General features: G+C 39.3%; 1 protein-coding gene across 1 annotated transcript; it reads left to right on the top strand.

The window, feature by feature from the left end:
* Positions 1-4,162: 4,162 nt before the first annotated feature.
* LOC115177417 (RRP15-like protein) lies at positions 4,163-14,840 on the top strand. Its single transcript, XM_029738165.1, has 5 exons — positions 4,163-4,270; positions 5,111-5,478; positions 5,693-5,790; positions 7,474-7,663; positions 14,268-14,840. The coding sequence occupies exons 1-5, from the start codon at positions 4,222-4,224 to the stop codon at positions 14,427-14,429; spliced, it is 867 nt and encodes a 288-aa protein (XP_029594025.1). The 5' UTR covers positions 4,163-4,221; the 3' UTR covers positions 14,430-14,840.
* The last annotated feature ends 260 nt before the right edge of the window (positions 14,841-15,100 follow it).

Raw genomic sequence — 15,100 nt, 5'->3', positions numbered from 1 at the left:
AGTGTTGCCAGGGATGTGGAGGCACCTCAGGAGACCTAGCAGTTGTATGCTATTTTCTATTCAACACAATGCAATCACAACAATACATATGACGTGTTACAAAATGTAAAGTATTCGAGCTGTGTCACAATTAATCAGTTAAATAATCAGTAAAGTTTACAAAATTTACACATTCAAAAGGGTACAGTGCCTTCAGAAAGTATTCATACCCCTTGACTTATTCCACATTTTGTTGTGTTACAGCCTGAATTCAAAATTGACTCAATGTATTTATTTTGTTCACCCATCTACTCACAATACCCCATCATGACAAAGTGAAAGCATATATGTTGAATTTTTTAAAAATGTATTGAAAATTAAATACATAAAGATCTAATTGACATAAGTATTCAAACCCCTCAGTCAATACATGTTAGAATCACCTTTGGCAGATATTACAGCTGTGAGTCTTTCTGGTTATGTCTCTAAGAGCTTTGCACACCTAGATTGTACAATATTTTCCCATTATTCTTTTAAAATGTCTTCAATCTCTGTCAAATTGGTTGTTGATCGTTGCTAGACAACCATTTTCAAACTTAATTCAAAACTGTATCTCGGCCACTCAGGAACATTCACTGTCTTCTTGGTAAGCAACTCCAGTGTAGATTTGGCCTTGTGTTTTAGGTTACTGTCCTGCTGAAAGGCAAATTAATCTCCCAGTGTATGGTGGAAAGCAGACTGAACCAGGTTTTCCTCTAGGATTTTGCCTGTGCTTAGCTCCATTCCGTAAATGTTTTATCCTGAAAAACTCCCCAGTCCTTAACGATTACAAGCATACCCATAACATGAGGCAGCCACCACTATGCTTGAAAATATGGAGAGTGGTACTCAGTAATGAGTTATATTGGATTTTCCCCAAATATAACACTTTGTATTCAGGACAAAAGTGAATTGCTTTGACACATTTTTGCAGTATTACTTTAGTGCCTTATTGCAAAGAGGATGCATGTTATAAAATATTTTAATTTTGTACAAGCTTTCCTCTTTTCACTCTGTCAATTAGGTTACTATTGTGGAGAAATTACAATGTTACAATGTAATCCTTAGTTTTCTCCTATCACAGATATTAAACAATGTAAGTGTCATGAAGTCACCATTGGCCTCATGGTGAAATCCCTGAGCGGTTTCCTTCCTCTCCATCAACTGAGTTAGAAAGGACACCTGTATCTTTGCAGTGACTGGGTGTATTGATACACCCTCTAATGTGTAATTAGTAACTTCACCAGGCTCAAAGGGATATTCAATGTTTGCTTTTTTTATGTATCTACCAATAGGTGCCCTTCTTTGCGAGGTCTTTGGTCTGTGTGAGTAAATCTGTGTTTGAAATTCACTGCTCGACTGAGGGACCTTACAGATCATTTTATGTGTGGGGTAATGAGGTAATCATTCAGTTAAACACTATTGTTGCACATAGTGAGTCCATGCTACTTATTATGCGACTTGTTAAGCAAATGTTCTGCTCCAGTTTCAACTGTTCTGCCTGCGGCTATGGAACCCTGACCTGTTCACCGGACGTGCTACCTGTCCCAGACCTGCTGTTTTCAACTCTCTAGAGACAGCAGGAGCGGTAGAGATACTCTCAATGATCGGCTATGAAAATCCAACTGACATTTACTCTTGAGGTGCTGACTTGTTACACCCTCGACAACGGTGAATATTATTATTTGACCATGCTGGTCATTTATGAACATATGAACATCTTGGCCATGTGCTGTTATAATCTCCACCCGGCACAGCCAGAAGAGGACTGGCCACCCGTCATAGCCGGGTTCCTCTCTAGGTTTCTTCCTAGGTTTTGGCCTTTCTAGGGAGTTTTTCCGAGCCACCGCGCTTCTACACCTGCATTGCTTGCTGTTTGGGGTTTTAGGCTGGGTTTCTGTACAGCACTTTGAGATATCAGCTGATGTAAGAAGGGCTATATAAATACATTTGATTTGATGTTTACTCCTGAACTTTAGGCTTGCCATGACAAAGGATTTTAATACTTACTGACTCAAGACATTTCAGTTTTCGTTTATAATTGATTTGTAAACATGCCTAAATACATAATTCCACTTTGACATTATGGGGTATTGTGCATAAATCGTAATTTAATCCATTGTAACGCAACAAAATGTGGAAAAAGACAAGGTGTGTGAAATACTTTCTGAAAGCATTGTATATGCTAATCTAATCCTATTTTATTTTTTATTATTTTGTATATATTATCTGTAAATAGTTCAACAAAGTTTTCAATTTGTACTATCAACTTCTTTTTTGTTCTAGACAAATACCATCAAGATTTCCAGTGGTGTCAGGTTACATACTGACAGCTGCTGGTCTTATCCATTCACCTCCGCTTATAAAAGGATTTAGTTCGACGTTTAACATTGCAACCCTGAGGGATTGGTGGAGGAGGAACTCCACTTTACACAACTACAGGATATGATTAGAGATTGGTCGCAGAGTTACAAAGCAATCATAGAGACTGAAACACACAGGAGGACCTCAGATAAGTGGCATGAGAACACAAACGGTAAATGACACTCACGCCAACAGTCACGACAGTCGCACCTAGATCCAATTTACTGACTGTAAATTGCTCTGGATAAAAGCGTCTGCTAAAATGACCAAAATGTAAATACAAAATGAACACTTGCAAAGCACTCTGTGTATTTTTTAAATGAGCTCCAGACCTAAACGAGACCAAATTTTGTCGGGTCGGACCAAATCGGAACCAACCCTAGACAGGTCTATGTTTGGGCCAAATCAAGGCCGGTCCAGACCGGACCAAATCCGAACCAAACAACATCTGTGGTTATAGTTATATATACATATTCTCACATATTCACAGAGTCCCCCGGTTTAAGAAAGTACAAAACATAATATATGTTTACGTTATTAGCCTTCAGTGCCTATAGGTATTAACCCCCTTTTTAACATTTCATTGTGTTACAAAGTGGATTCAAATTGATTTAATTTAGATTTTTTTTCATGATCTACACAAAATATTCCAATTGGAAACATTTTAAAGTACATGTTAGAAACACCTTTAGCAGCCATTATAGCTGTGAGTCTTTTTGCGTAAATCCCAAGAAGCTGTGCACATCTGGATTGTGCAATATTTATTTAATTTATTTTACTAGGCAAGTTAGTTAAGAATAAATTCTTATTTTCAATGACAGCCTAGGAACAGTGGGTTAACTGCCTTGTTCAGGGGCAGAACAACAGATTTTTTACTTTGTCAGTTCGGGGATTCAATCTTGCAACCTTTCGGTTACAAGTCCAACACTCTAACCACTAGGCTACCTGCCGCCACAATATACTTGACAAATTTCTTGTGTGTGTGTGCGTGCATGCGTGTGTGTGTGTTTGGAGCAGCCAAGGACCCTCAGGGTGGCTTGCAGGCAGTGTTCTTTGTGTAGTACAAATGTCACGGAGTCGGAAGGCAGAACCTCAGTCAAATTAGCCAATAATAATCTTCAGTCAAGTTAGCCTAAAGGTCATCAGATGGCGATATTGGGGTATGCATGCAGCCGGCTATACGCTCGTATCCCTGTGGACTGGTTTGTACATAAAACATTCTCCATTCAGGCTGCATACTGTTTGTGAAACACCATTTTCCACCACCATGCTAGAGTGGCTAATGGTAGGTAGGTAGGCTAGCTATAGCAACTTAGTTTAATGCACTGACTGTAAATCGCTCTGGATAAATACATCTGCTAAATTACTAAAATGTAAATGTAAAAATTAACACTTGCAAAGCACTGGGTATTTTTATATAATGAGCTCCAGCACTAAACAATACCCAATTTTGTCGGTCCGTACTGGACCAAATCGCTGAGCGCGATATGCAACATCTGGGTCGAGCATTCCTAGGCATTAGCCAAGCATGATGGTGGAAAATGAAGTTTCATAAAGAAAGTACATATATTTTCCCAATTTCTTTGCTGCCTTCTCACCATTAAATCGAGTTAAGGAGGAAATCCACACCTTTGTAGCCTGAAGGGAGAATGTTTTACGTATGAACCGGTCTACAGGGGATACAAGTGTATAGCTGGCTGCATGCAGTCCATTTGGATGGTAAGATGAAACGGCTCAATATCGCCATCTACCGGCCTTTGGACTACAGTCAAGTCAAGTGGGAACTAAACATCACGGAAAGGAACGTTGTTCACGGAATGGTTTCAGTGCTGCACAATAATGGCATCTGTGGAAAAGGCACATGTGGAGAACTCAGCTGGGATATTAGGTAAGCTTTAATTGTTTTTCTTAGAATTGTTCAAAAAGAAGTATAGCCAGCTAGCAAGATGAATAACCTTGTATCGTTTGTCTCTCCCAGACTCAACAGACTGGACTCAAGCTGGTAGCTAGGCTAGCTATAGCATTGGCACTCTAGCATGATCAGATAATCTTAGGCTGTACGTTAGGTATCTAAAAAGTTACATTAAACCATTTGGAGTCTTAAGTAGGCAGATCAACGTACTAGCTAGCTATGGTACTTGCTTTTAGTCGTCTTCACTCTGCATTTGAAATATCAAATGGAATTAACGTTCGCTTTACACGCGAAAGGTCCCAGTTTTTCGGGGCTCCCGAGTGGAGCAGCGGTCTAAGGCATTGCATCTCATTGCTTGAGTCGTCACTACAGACACCCTGGTTCGAATCCAGACTGTATCACAACCGGCCGTGATTGGGAGTCCCATAGGGTGGCCCAGCGTCTTCCTGGTTTGTCCGGTGTAGGCCGGCATTGTAAATAAGAATTAGTTCTTAACTGACTTGCCTAGTTAATAAAGTGAAATAATAAACAAAAATCTAAAAAGTAGCTAGCCTATGTGACGTAACTTTGCTAGCTTAGGGAGCTAACTTAGATAATTGATTAGCAAGCTGTCAAATCAATAGTTAATGCCCAGCCTTAGATTGTAGCTAGTGTTTATAGAGAAGCATGAACAATGATAACATTAGGTGTTAACTGTCTGTTAGGTTAAGCTAGATCGGAAATGGCAGAGCTAAATTGTTTTGAATTTGCAACCGATTAAGCCAAGCGATTATTTGTATAAGTCAATATGATAAATGCCTTATTTTCACACATCAGAAGAGGATTCTGAGCCCCAGGAGGACCACAGTGCTGAGAGTGATGATTCTGACAGAGGGAGCGATGGAGATGGGTCAGAGGATGGAGGGAGCGATGGAGAGGGGTCAGAGGATGGAGGAAGTGATGATGGAGAGAGTGATGGGGAACAGGCTAAGTATGGAGGGAGCAAAGGAGAGAAAGAAGAGGGTGAAGGCAACAGGGAAGTAGATGATGTAAACACCAACCCCAATGCTGGATGGGCAGAGGCCATGGCCAAGATTCTGCAGAAGAAAACGCCAGAGAGCAAACCCAGCATCCTGCTGAAGAACAAAGAGCTAGACAAGATAAGGGAAAAGGAGAAGAAGGCGATTCTGGAGAGGAAGAAACAGGTAGTGTTTATTTTCATGTCTGTACATGTTTGTGTGCTTGTACCTGTATGTCAATTTCTCACTTTAATGAAAACAGTTATTGAAATCGGATGATAGCCTGAGAACAGAAATGGCCTTAGACCAGTTCACCTAGCGTTAAATTGCACCCATGGAATTTAGTCAGTACAGCTTGCATGTATGTGCGTGCTTAATAACTTTTTTTCCTGGCTGACAGACTGATAAAAAGCGAGCTTGGGAGATGATGTGTCGAGAGAAACCAGACGTTGTAAAAGACCGAGAGAATGAGAGGAACCTGCAGAGAGTTGCTACCAGGTACAAACACACTTGTGCCGCTTACAAACCTACAGTGCCTTCAGAAAGTATTCACACCACGTGAATTTTTTCAAATGTTGTTAAAGCCTGAACTTAGAATGGATTAAATTTCGATTTTTGGTCACTGGCCTACACACAATACCCCATAATGTCAAAGTGGAATTATGTTTGTTTTTTTATTTTTACAAATTAATGAAAAGCTGAAATTACTTGACTCAATAAGTACAGTGCATTCGGAATAATGTGCGTAACAAGTCGCATGATAAGTTGCATGGGCTCACTCTGTGCCATAATAGTGTTTTCTGAATGACTACCGCATCTCTGTACCGCATACATACAATTATCTTTAAGTTCCCTCAGTCGAGCAGTGAATTTCAAACCGGTTCAACCACAGAGACCAGGGAAGTTTTCCAATGCCTCACAAAGAAGGGCACCTATTGGTAAACTTAAAAATAAAAAAAATAGAAATATCCCTTTGGATGGTGTATCAACACACCAAGTCACTACAGAGATACAGGTGTCCTTCCTAACTCAGTTGCCGGAGAGGAAGGAAACCGCTCAGGGATTTCTCCATGACTTTAAATGGTGACTTTAAAACAGTTAGAGTTTAATGGCTGTGATAGGAGAAAACTGAGGATGGATCAACAAATTTTAGCTACTCCACAATACTAACCTAATTGACAGAGTGAAAAGGGAGCCTGTACAGAATACAACTATTCATAAACATGCGTCCTGTTTGCAACAACACACTAAAGTAATACTGCAAAAAATGTGGCAAAGCAATTCACTTTTTGTCCTGAGTACAAAGTGTTTATGTTTGGGACAAATCGAATACAACACATTACTGAGTACAATGCGCCATATTTTCAAGCATAGTGGTGGCTGCAACATGTTATGGGTATGCTTGTAATCGTTAAGGACAGAGGGAGTTTTTCAGGATGAGAAACTAAACAAGAATGGAGCTAAGCATAGGCAAATCCCTTCCACCAGACACTGGGAGATGAATTCACCTTTCAGCAGGACAATAATCTGACCAAACATACACTGGAGTTGCTTACCAAGAAGATGGTGAATGTTCCTGAGTGGCCTGAGTTAGTTTTAGCTTAAATTTCCTTGAAAATCTATGGCAAGACCTGGAAATGGTTGTCTAGCAATGATCAACAACCAACTTGACAGAGCTCGAAGAATTTGGAAAAGTATAATGGGCAAATGCTGTACAATTCAGGTGTGCAAAGCTCTTAGAGACTTACCCAGAAAGACTCACAGCTGTAGTTGCTGCCGATGGGGATTCTAACATGTATTGATTTAGTGGTGTGATTGCTTATGTAAATTATTTTTTTTAAATTTATTTTTCAATAAATTAGTGAATATTTCTAAACCTGTTTCCACTTTATTATGGGGTTTTGTGTGTAGATGGGTGAGGGTGGAAAAAAACACTTTAAATCATTTTGAATTCAGGCTGTAACACAACAAAAGGTGGAATTCAACAGCACATCTCTTTATGATGATACAGTGCCTGCCAGGTGAGGATGGGGATAACAAAATTATTAGATCAGGAAAAAATCCCATGCATTTATGATTTTGTGCTAAATATAAGCGTCACAAAATATTACAATTAATCTTACAGTGAATTGGCTTTAAATTCTACCAGAATGACAGTGTTCTGTGTGTACCTCTCCACAGGGGAGTAGTACAGCTGTTCAACGCTGTGAGGAACCACCAGAAAACGGTGGATGAGAAGGTGAAGGAGGCGGGCGGCTCGGAGAGGAGGAAGGCCAAGCTCCTCTCCTCTGTCTCCAAGAAAGACTTCATCGACGTGCTGCGTGGCACAGGGGGGGGCAGCGAGGTTGTCACCAAGACAGAGACACAGATGGTGAGTTTCATCCCCGATACCTCTCTCCCACTGATGTGTTGTTTTCCCAGAGTTGGTCTTAAGGCAGGTGCTAAATCTCTCTTCCCCCCCCCAAAGATTTATTGCAGCTAAAGTGTAAATTGCAGCCAGTTGTAGTTGTGCTGAATATAATAATTATAATTCCATTCTCCCGGATGCCAATCGCTGTGCACCAAAACACCTCACTCGCATGGCTCTCTCAGCTATATCAATTCTTATTAGCCAATACCCTTCAAGTGATCGGGTCCTTCTCACAGGCCTAGCAGCTCCGAAGTAGCCTACAAGTGAAGACAGACACATCGGGGATGCATCAGCGTGCATCCTTCTTATCGAATTCTGATGCGCACTTTGAAGATGTTAGAAGAACTGTCCACATTTAGCTTTTCCTCAGCCAACAAGACAAGTAAACAAACAGCAAAATAACTAGCCTTTGTCAATTTTCTATACCCCGTAGTAATAAAGTTAACCTAATCTATTGGTTAGCTTGTCGTTCTGTGCGAGAAATAAACATTTGAAACAAACTCTGGGGCAGTTGCGGGGCGATAGATCCCAAATTCATACAACCCCTACACACAATTTTTTTTTTTTTAAAGCAATAGATCAACAAGTTTAGCTTAATGTCGATAAACTATTTTACATTATAAGCATTGCGCACACGGCAGTAGGCTACGCGCAAATGTTCCAATATGCAGTGGTGGAAAAAGTACCTAATTGTCATACTTGAGTAAAAGTAAAGATGCCTTCATAAAAAAAGTAAAAGTGAATGTCACCCAGTGAAATACTACTTGAGTAAAAGTCTTAGTGTTTGGTTTTAAATCTACTTAAGTATCAAAAATAAAAGTGAAACTATGAATCATTTCAAATTCCTTATATTAAACAAACCAGACAGCACAAACGTTCTTGTTTTACATTTACGGATAGCCCTGGGCACACTCCAACCCTCACACATAATTTACAAACTAAGCATTTGTGTTTAGTGAGTCCGCCAGATCTGAGGCAGTAGGGATGACCAGGCATGTGTTCTTGATAAGTGTGTGAATTGGACCATTTTTCTGTCCTGCTAAGCATTCAAAATAGATCAGGTACTTTTGAGTGTCAGGGAAAATGTATGGAGTAAAAAGTACATTATTTTCTTTAGGTATGTAGTGAAGTAAAAGTTGGCAAATATAAATACCCAAGAAAACTACTTAAGTAGTACTTTAAAGTATTTTTACTTAAGTACTTTACACCACTTCCAATATGCAATTAGCAGGAAAACACCGTTCTCAAAGCACAACGCACATGAGAGAGCGGTTTCGTGTGACGGAGATGAAAATATCAGTTAGAAATGTAGAAAGCTGGGAGATCTAAACATGCAACAACTAGCATGGGTTGCTAATATGACTAGAATTGGGCCTTTGGCTAATTGACAATGAAAGTTAAATAGTTTTTGATAAATAGTTTTAAAATTCTAATTGACTGAAAGTCAATGCACAACAATTGTTAATGCAATTGTAGGAAAAACACTTTTCAAAGCCAAAAACATCTTTCAAGTGAATTATGAATTATACTTTATTTTTATTAGGTCTAATTATTTTAATCAGGATGTTTTGTCTAATGGGGTAAATGCAGATGGACTAACCGCATGCTTCAGCCTATGTATTTATAGCCACTATGCTGCATCATTTGGGCTACAGATGATCATGCTTATTGCTTCTAGCACATCTGATAATATAGACCTCTCATACTCAACTCGGGACCTCTGACAATTCCACAGCTTTTTTTCATTGTTCCCCTCTAGTCAAGGACTGATTTAGACCTGGGACACCAGATTTGTGCAATTAATTATTGGGTAGAACAGAAAAACAGCAGTCTCCAGACCTCTTAGGGTAAGAGTTGAATATCCCTGATATAGACCATGCATAGGTTATATGTTAAAGTATTTTTTACGCGTATGTTATTGGGCTCATTTATTGAGGTGGAAATTATATTTTAGATGTGGTCAGCATCATTTTATTTTCATTCGTTTTGGGTAGCATGTCCTTTTAAGTCACCAGAACTGAGCTTCTCGGTCCTACATAAAAAATTATCCCGGGGAGGACCCTGGACCTAAGCAAGGTGACTGGAAAATTATCCTCTTTCCCTAAAAGCATGATGGTCATTTACTTGTTTTCACATGAAAGGGGAAGTTAACTTGGCCCCGCAGACAAACGAGCTGAGATCGACTAAAGTTTCAGTCATAGGATTATTTTTTGCTTAACTTCACTAGGGTAGGGGGCAGTATTTTCACGGCCGGATGAAAAACGTACCCAAATTTCTAAAACTCTTTGAATGATGTCTGTGAGTATAACAGAACTCATATGGCACGCAAAAACCTGAGAAAAATCTAAGCAGGAAGTGAGAATTCTGGTGCTTGTAGTCCTTTCAAGTCATTGCCAATCGAACACACGGTGAGTTAGGGTTCATTTTGCACTTCCTAAGGCTTCCACTAGATGTCAACAGTCTTTAGGAAGTTGTTTGAAGTGTCTACGATGAACAGAAACTTGACTAGAAGGCATGGAAGTTGTTGACCAGGGAATGACATCACTTCATTGGGGTGCGTTCACGAGAGAGGATGCTCTGTTCCAAAACCTTTTTCAAGACACAGGAACCGTCTGGTTGAAATATTACTGAATCTTCACGTTCTGAAGGCCCTAAAGATTGATGTTTTACAACGTTTGACATATTTGAACGAACGTAAATACCATTTTTTTAAACTTTTCGTCGTGACATTTCCCCCTACATTTGGAGTACCTTACTGAACGCGCAAACAACATGGAGTTATTTGGACATAAATTATGGATTTTATCGAACAAAACAACATTTGTTGAGTATCTGGGATTCCTGGAAGTTCCTTCTGATGAAAATCAAAGGTAAGTGAATATTTCTAATACTATTTATTAATTTAGATGACTCCAACATGGCGGCTATCTGTATCGCCTAGTGTTTTTTTCTGAGATCAGTACTCAGATTATTGCACAGTGTGATTTCCCAATAAAGTTATTTTGAAATCTGGCAATGCGGTTGCATTCAGGAGATGTTAATCTATAATTCTTTGAATGACAGTTTAATATTTTATCAATGTTTTTGACGAGTATTCTTGTAGATTGTGGTGCTGATTCATCAGCGGTATTGGAGGCAAAATATTTTCTCAACGTCACGCAGCAATGTAAAATGCTGTTTTTATATATAAATATGAACTTTATCGAACAGAAAAATGCATGTATTGTATAACATAATGTCTTAGGATCGTCAAAGGTTAGTGCTTCATTTAGCTGTGTTTTGGGTATTTGTGATGCATGCTAGTTGCTTAGAAAATGGCTGTGTGGTTATTGTGTCGTTGTACTCTCCTAACATAATCTAATGTTTTGCTTTCGCTGTAAAGCCTTTTGGAAATCGGACAACGTGGTTCGATTCAGGAGAAGTGTATCTATAAAATGGTGTAAAATAGTCCTATGTTTGAGAACTTTGAATTATGACATTTTGTGGTTTTAAAACTGCCGCTCTGATTTTTCACTGGCTGTTGAATAGGGTGGGACGATTTCGTTAAACACCTGTCTTATGGACCGTGTTTTGCTCTTAATCATTTATTGGTCAGGGGTCCATGCTAGATAAGCGTTAAAAAGTAAATGTGTCCTTTCTGTTGCCATTAATTGTATTGCAACTAGGGCTGTCCCCGACTAAAATAAATCTTGGCTGGCCAAGATTTGACAAGTGCTAAGCATATGTGGGAACTCCTTCAAGACTGTTGGAAAAGCATTCCAGGTGAAGCTGGTTGAGAGAATGTCAAGTGTGCAAAGCTGTCAAGGCAAAGGGTGGATACTTTAAAGAATATAAAATATATTTTGAATTATTTAACACTTTTTGGTTACTTCATGATTCTGTAGGTGGTGTTTCATAGTTTTGATGTCTTCACTATTATTCTACAATGTAGAAAATAGTAAAAATAAAGAAATCCTTGAATGAGTAGGTGTGTCCAAACTTTTGACGGGTACTGTATATATGGATGATTTATAAAGCTAGGCACATTTAAGTTAGGCTATTGATTATAGACCTAATTAAGTTGGGATTTCCGTTCTCCTTGACAATTAAGGTAAGGGCTGTTTTCATGTCTCTTAAGTCCGCTGCTGCCTACGCCACATTGTTCTCAACACCAATATGCTGGTTAATTTAGCTGTTATTCACATAGCAACATGGCCTAGGAAAAGGTGGCAATTCAACAGCGCACTGATATTTCAGAACTGTGGACAGCGACCACTATCCAACGCATTTGTTACAAAATAATATTTTTTCTTTGTGTTGCCCCATGGACTGTGCCATCCCCACGGCCTCCACAATGGATCAGTCCACAAGGTGTCTTGTACACCATGATTTTAGTTTTTTTTGCTACTTCTCAACTGAAGAAATCTCGGTTGACCAAACAATCGATCAGTTGACTAAATGGGGTCAGCCCTCTTTGCAACCCAACTCACCTGGTAAAATAAGGAATAAATCAAATAAAAACTTAACTTAGATATAGCATGTGATAAGTAGTGTTTTTTTTTTTTTTTTTTTTTATCTAATAATCTGATATGGTGGTAGTTATGGGGCAGAGTTGATTGGGAATGTGAAGATGGCTCTGCTTTGGCCTATGTCCCACTTTTCGGCCTTCTCACATCTGTATAAATATTAGAGGTCGACCGATTATGATTTTTCAACGCCAATACGATACCGATTGGAGGACCAAGAAAAGCCGATGCCGGTTTTTATTTATATATATTTGAAATGATGACAATTACAACAATACTGAATGAACAATGAACACTTATTTTAACTTAATATAATACATAAATAATATATATTTGGTCTCAAATAAATAATGAAACATGCTCAATTTGGTTTAAATAATGCAAAAACACAATGTTGGAGAAAGTAAAAGTGCAATATGTGCCATGTAAAAAATCTAACGTTTAAGTTCCTTGCTTAGAACATGAGAACATATGAAAGCTGGTGGTTCAATATTCCCAGTGAAGAAATATTACGTTGCAGTTATTATAGGAATTATGACGCGTCGACTTTCTCTATACCATTTGAATTTGATATACCTTTGTCTATTGGATGTTCTAATAGGCACTTTAGTATTGCCAGCCTAATTTCCGGAGTTGATAGGCTTGAAGTCATATACAGTGCTGTGATGAAGCATTACTAAGAGCTGCTGGCAAACGCAGTAAAGTTTGAATGAATGCTTACGAGCCTGCTGCTGCCTACCACCGCTAAGTCAGACTGCTCTATTAAATCATAGCCTTAATTATAATATAATAAACACAGAAATACGAGCCTTTTGTCATTAATATGGTCAAATCCGGAAACTATCATTTCGAAAACAAAACGTTTATTCTTTCAGTGAAATACGGAACGGTTCCGTATTTTATCAAACGGGTGGCAACTCTAAGTCTAAATATTGCTGTTACATTGCACAACCTTCAATATTATGTAAAATTCTGGCAAATTAGTTCGCAACGAGCCAGGCGGCCCAAACTGTTGCATATACCCTGACTCTGCGTGCAAGGAACGCAAGAGAAGTGACACAATTTCCCTGGTTAATATTGCCTGCTAACATAAAAAAAATGTTAACTAAATATGCAGGTTTAAAAAAAATAAGTATACTTCTGTGTATTGATTTTAAGAAAGGCAAAAGATTTTTATGGTTAGGTACATTCGTGCAACGATTGCTTTTTTCACGAATGTGCTTTTGTTAAGTCATCACCTGTTTGCCGAAGTAGGCTGTGATTCTATGATAAATTAACAGGCACCGCATCGATTATATGCAACGCAGGACAGGCTAGTTAACCTATTAATATCATCAACTATGTGTAGTTAACTAGTGATTATGTGAAGATTTGATTTTTTTTTATAAGATAAGTTTAATGCTAGCTAGCAAGTTACCTTGGCTCCTTACTGCACTCGCGCAACAGGTGGTCAGCCGATTAATCGGTCGACCTCTAATAAATATATAGAATTTCTGCTGTCATACTAACAGCAGCACCATAGGGACAGTCTGACATGCATGTTGATATACTAACAGGGCCTCTGAGCTTCAGGGTTAGAGGGTCAGTGTTATAGCTGGGCTGGCACTGGAGATCGAAGGGTTTAGATTGATGCCAATCCCCAAACTATCTATTGAGTCTAGGACATTTTTCCGAAGCCCAAACCCAGGATATATTTCTGGTGATGGACATGGGATTTTAACATTAATAAAATGCGTATTGTATAGGGCAGGCCTGTAATAATTGCCATCATAACCGCTTATTTAATTGTAATAATTTAATAAATATTCTCTGGTGTGGCCTGTTGTCATAAGTGTAGTTTCCCTTGATGTCCACATGGTGGCACTGTTGGCTTTGGGATGTTGTGAAACTTCCTTGGAGACTATTGTTATGAGACTGAGGAGTTGGGCGTTATAGTGGTGGTCTATTCCTGTGTTTGATCATACACCTGAAGCGGAAATTGATTTTATATAAGAAACGGATCATGTATGGGTAATAAGAACCATCTTTGTAAAAAGCTGATATATTTTGTTTGTGTATAGACTGGCAGGGAGGCAGAAGAGAAGCCAGCCTGGAGCGTGCTGAGAGACGACTTTATGATGGGAGCCTCCATGAAGGACTGGGACAAGGAGAGCGACGAGGAGGGGGGCGAGCAGGAGGCACCAGGGGGTGTGGAGGACGACGACAACAGCGAGTCGGACTGAGCAGACAGGCCCATCTAAGTGTGTGTATGACTGAGCACGCCCAGGAGTGTGTGCGTGTGTACACAAGACTGTGCCTTTTGAGTCCACTGTGAGGAATGGAGCTGAAGGTTCCTGCATCGCTGAGATCGGCTCAACCCAGCCTCCCTCTCTTCCCCCAGAGGCAGCTCTACCAGGCCCAAAGACCCCTCTTTGAATTTTCTATATGGAACCAGGAGCTGAAGAAAGACTGCGGTCAAGGTCCTGTTCTGGCTCACAATGCATTGGGTCAGGATACCTAGTTTGTGTAATGCTGGTGCTTTCTGGCTTGTCAAGGTCCCACTGAACATTTTTCCATCTGAACTCTGTGTATATAGACCTCTTTTTCCCCTAACGGTTGCATGTCCCTCAATAAAAAGCCAGTTGATAAACATTTCCCTTTTCAGTTTTGTGTTTAATAGTTATTTTTGGTGAACTGAGTTCTAGCACTAGTTTAACTAAAGACTTATCAATGTGTTTATACACTGTGTACAAAACATTATGCACACCTGATATTTCCATGAGACTGACCAGGTGAAAGCTATGGTCCTTATTGATGTCACTCGTTAAATCCACTTCAATGTGTAGATGAAGGGGAGGAGACAGGTTAAAGAAAGATTTAAGACTTGAGACAATTGAGACATGGATTGTGTATG

This window comes from Salmo trutta, chromosome 37 (assembly GCF_901001165.1).
Source record: "Salmo trutta chromosome 37, fSalTru1.1, whole genome shotgun sequence".
In the NCBI taxonomy this organism is placed as follows: domain Eukaryota; kingdom Metazoa; phylum Chordata; class Actinopteri; order Salmoniformes; family Salmonidae; genus Salmo; species Salmo trutta.
Note: the sequence above shows the minus strand (reverse complement) of the source record. Positions and strands in the feature narration are given on the sequence as shown.

What these genes read in the sequence shown, in the direction of transcription:
- LOC115177417 (XM_029738165.1), top strand. Translation starts at nt 4,222, where the DNA reads ATGGCATCTGTGGAAAAGGCACATGTGGAGAACTCAGCTGGGATATTA. An exon ending in GAACTCAGCTGGGATATTAG is followed by an intron (nt 4,271 to 5,110) that starts GTAAGCTTTAAT and finishes TTCACACATCAG; the next exon opens with AAGAGGATTCTGAGCCCCAG. An exon ending in CTGCAGAGAGTTGCTACCAG is followed by an intron (nt 5,791 to 7,473) that starts GTACAAACACAC and finishes ACCTCTCCACAG; the next exon opens with GGGAGTAGTACAGCTGTTCA.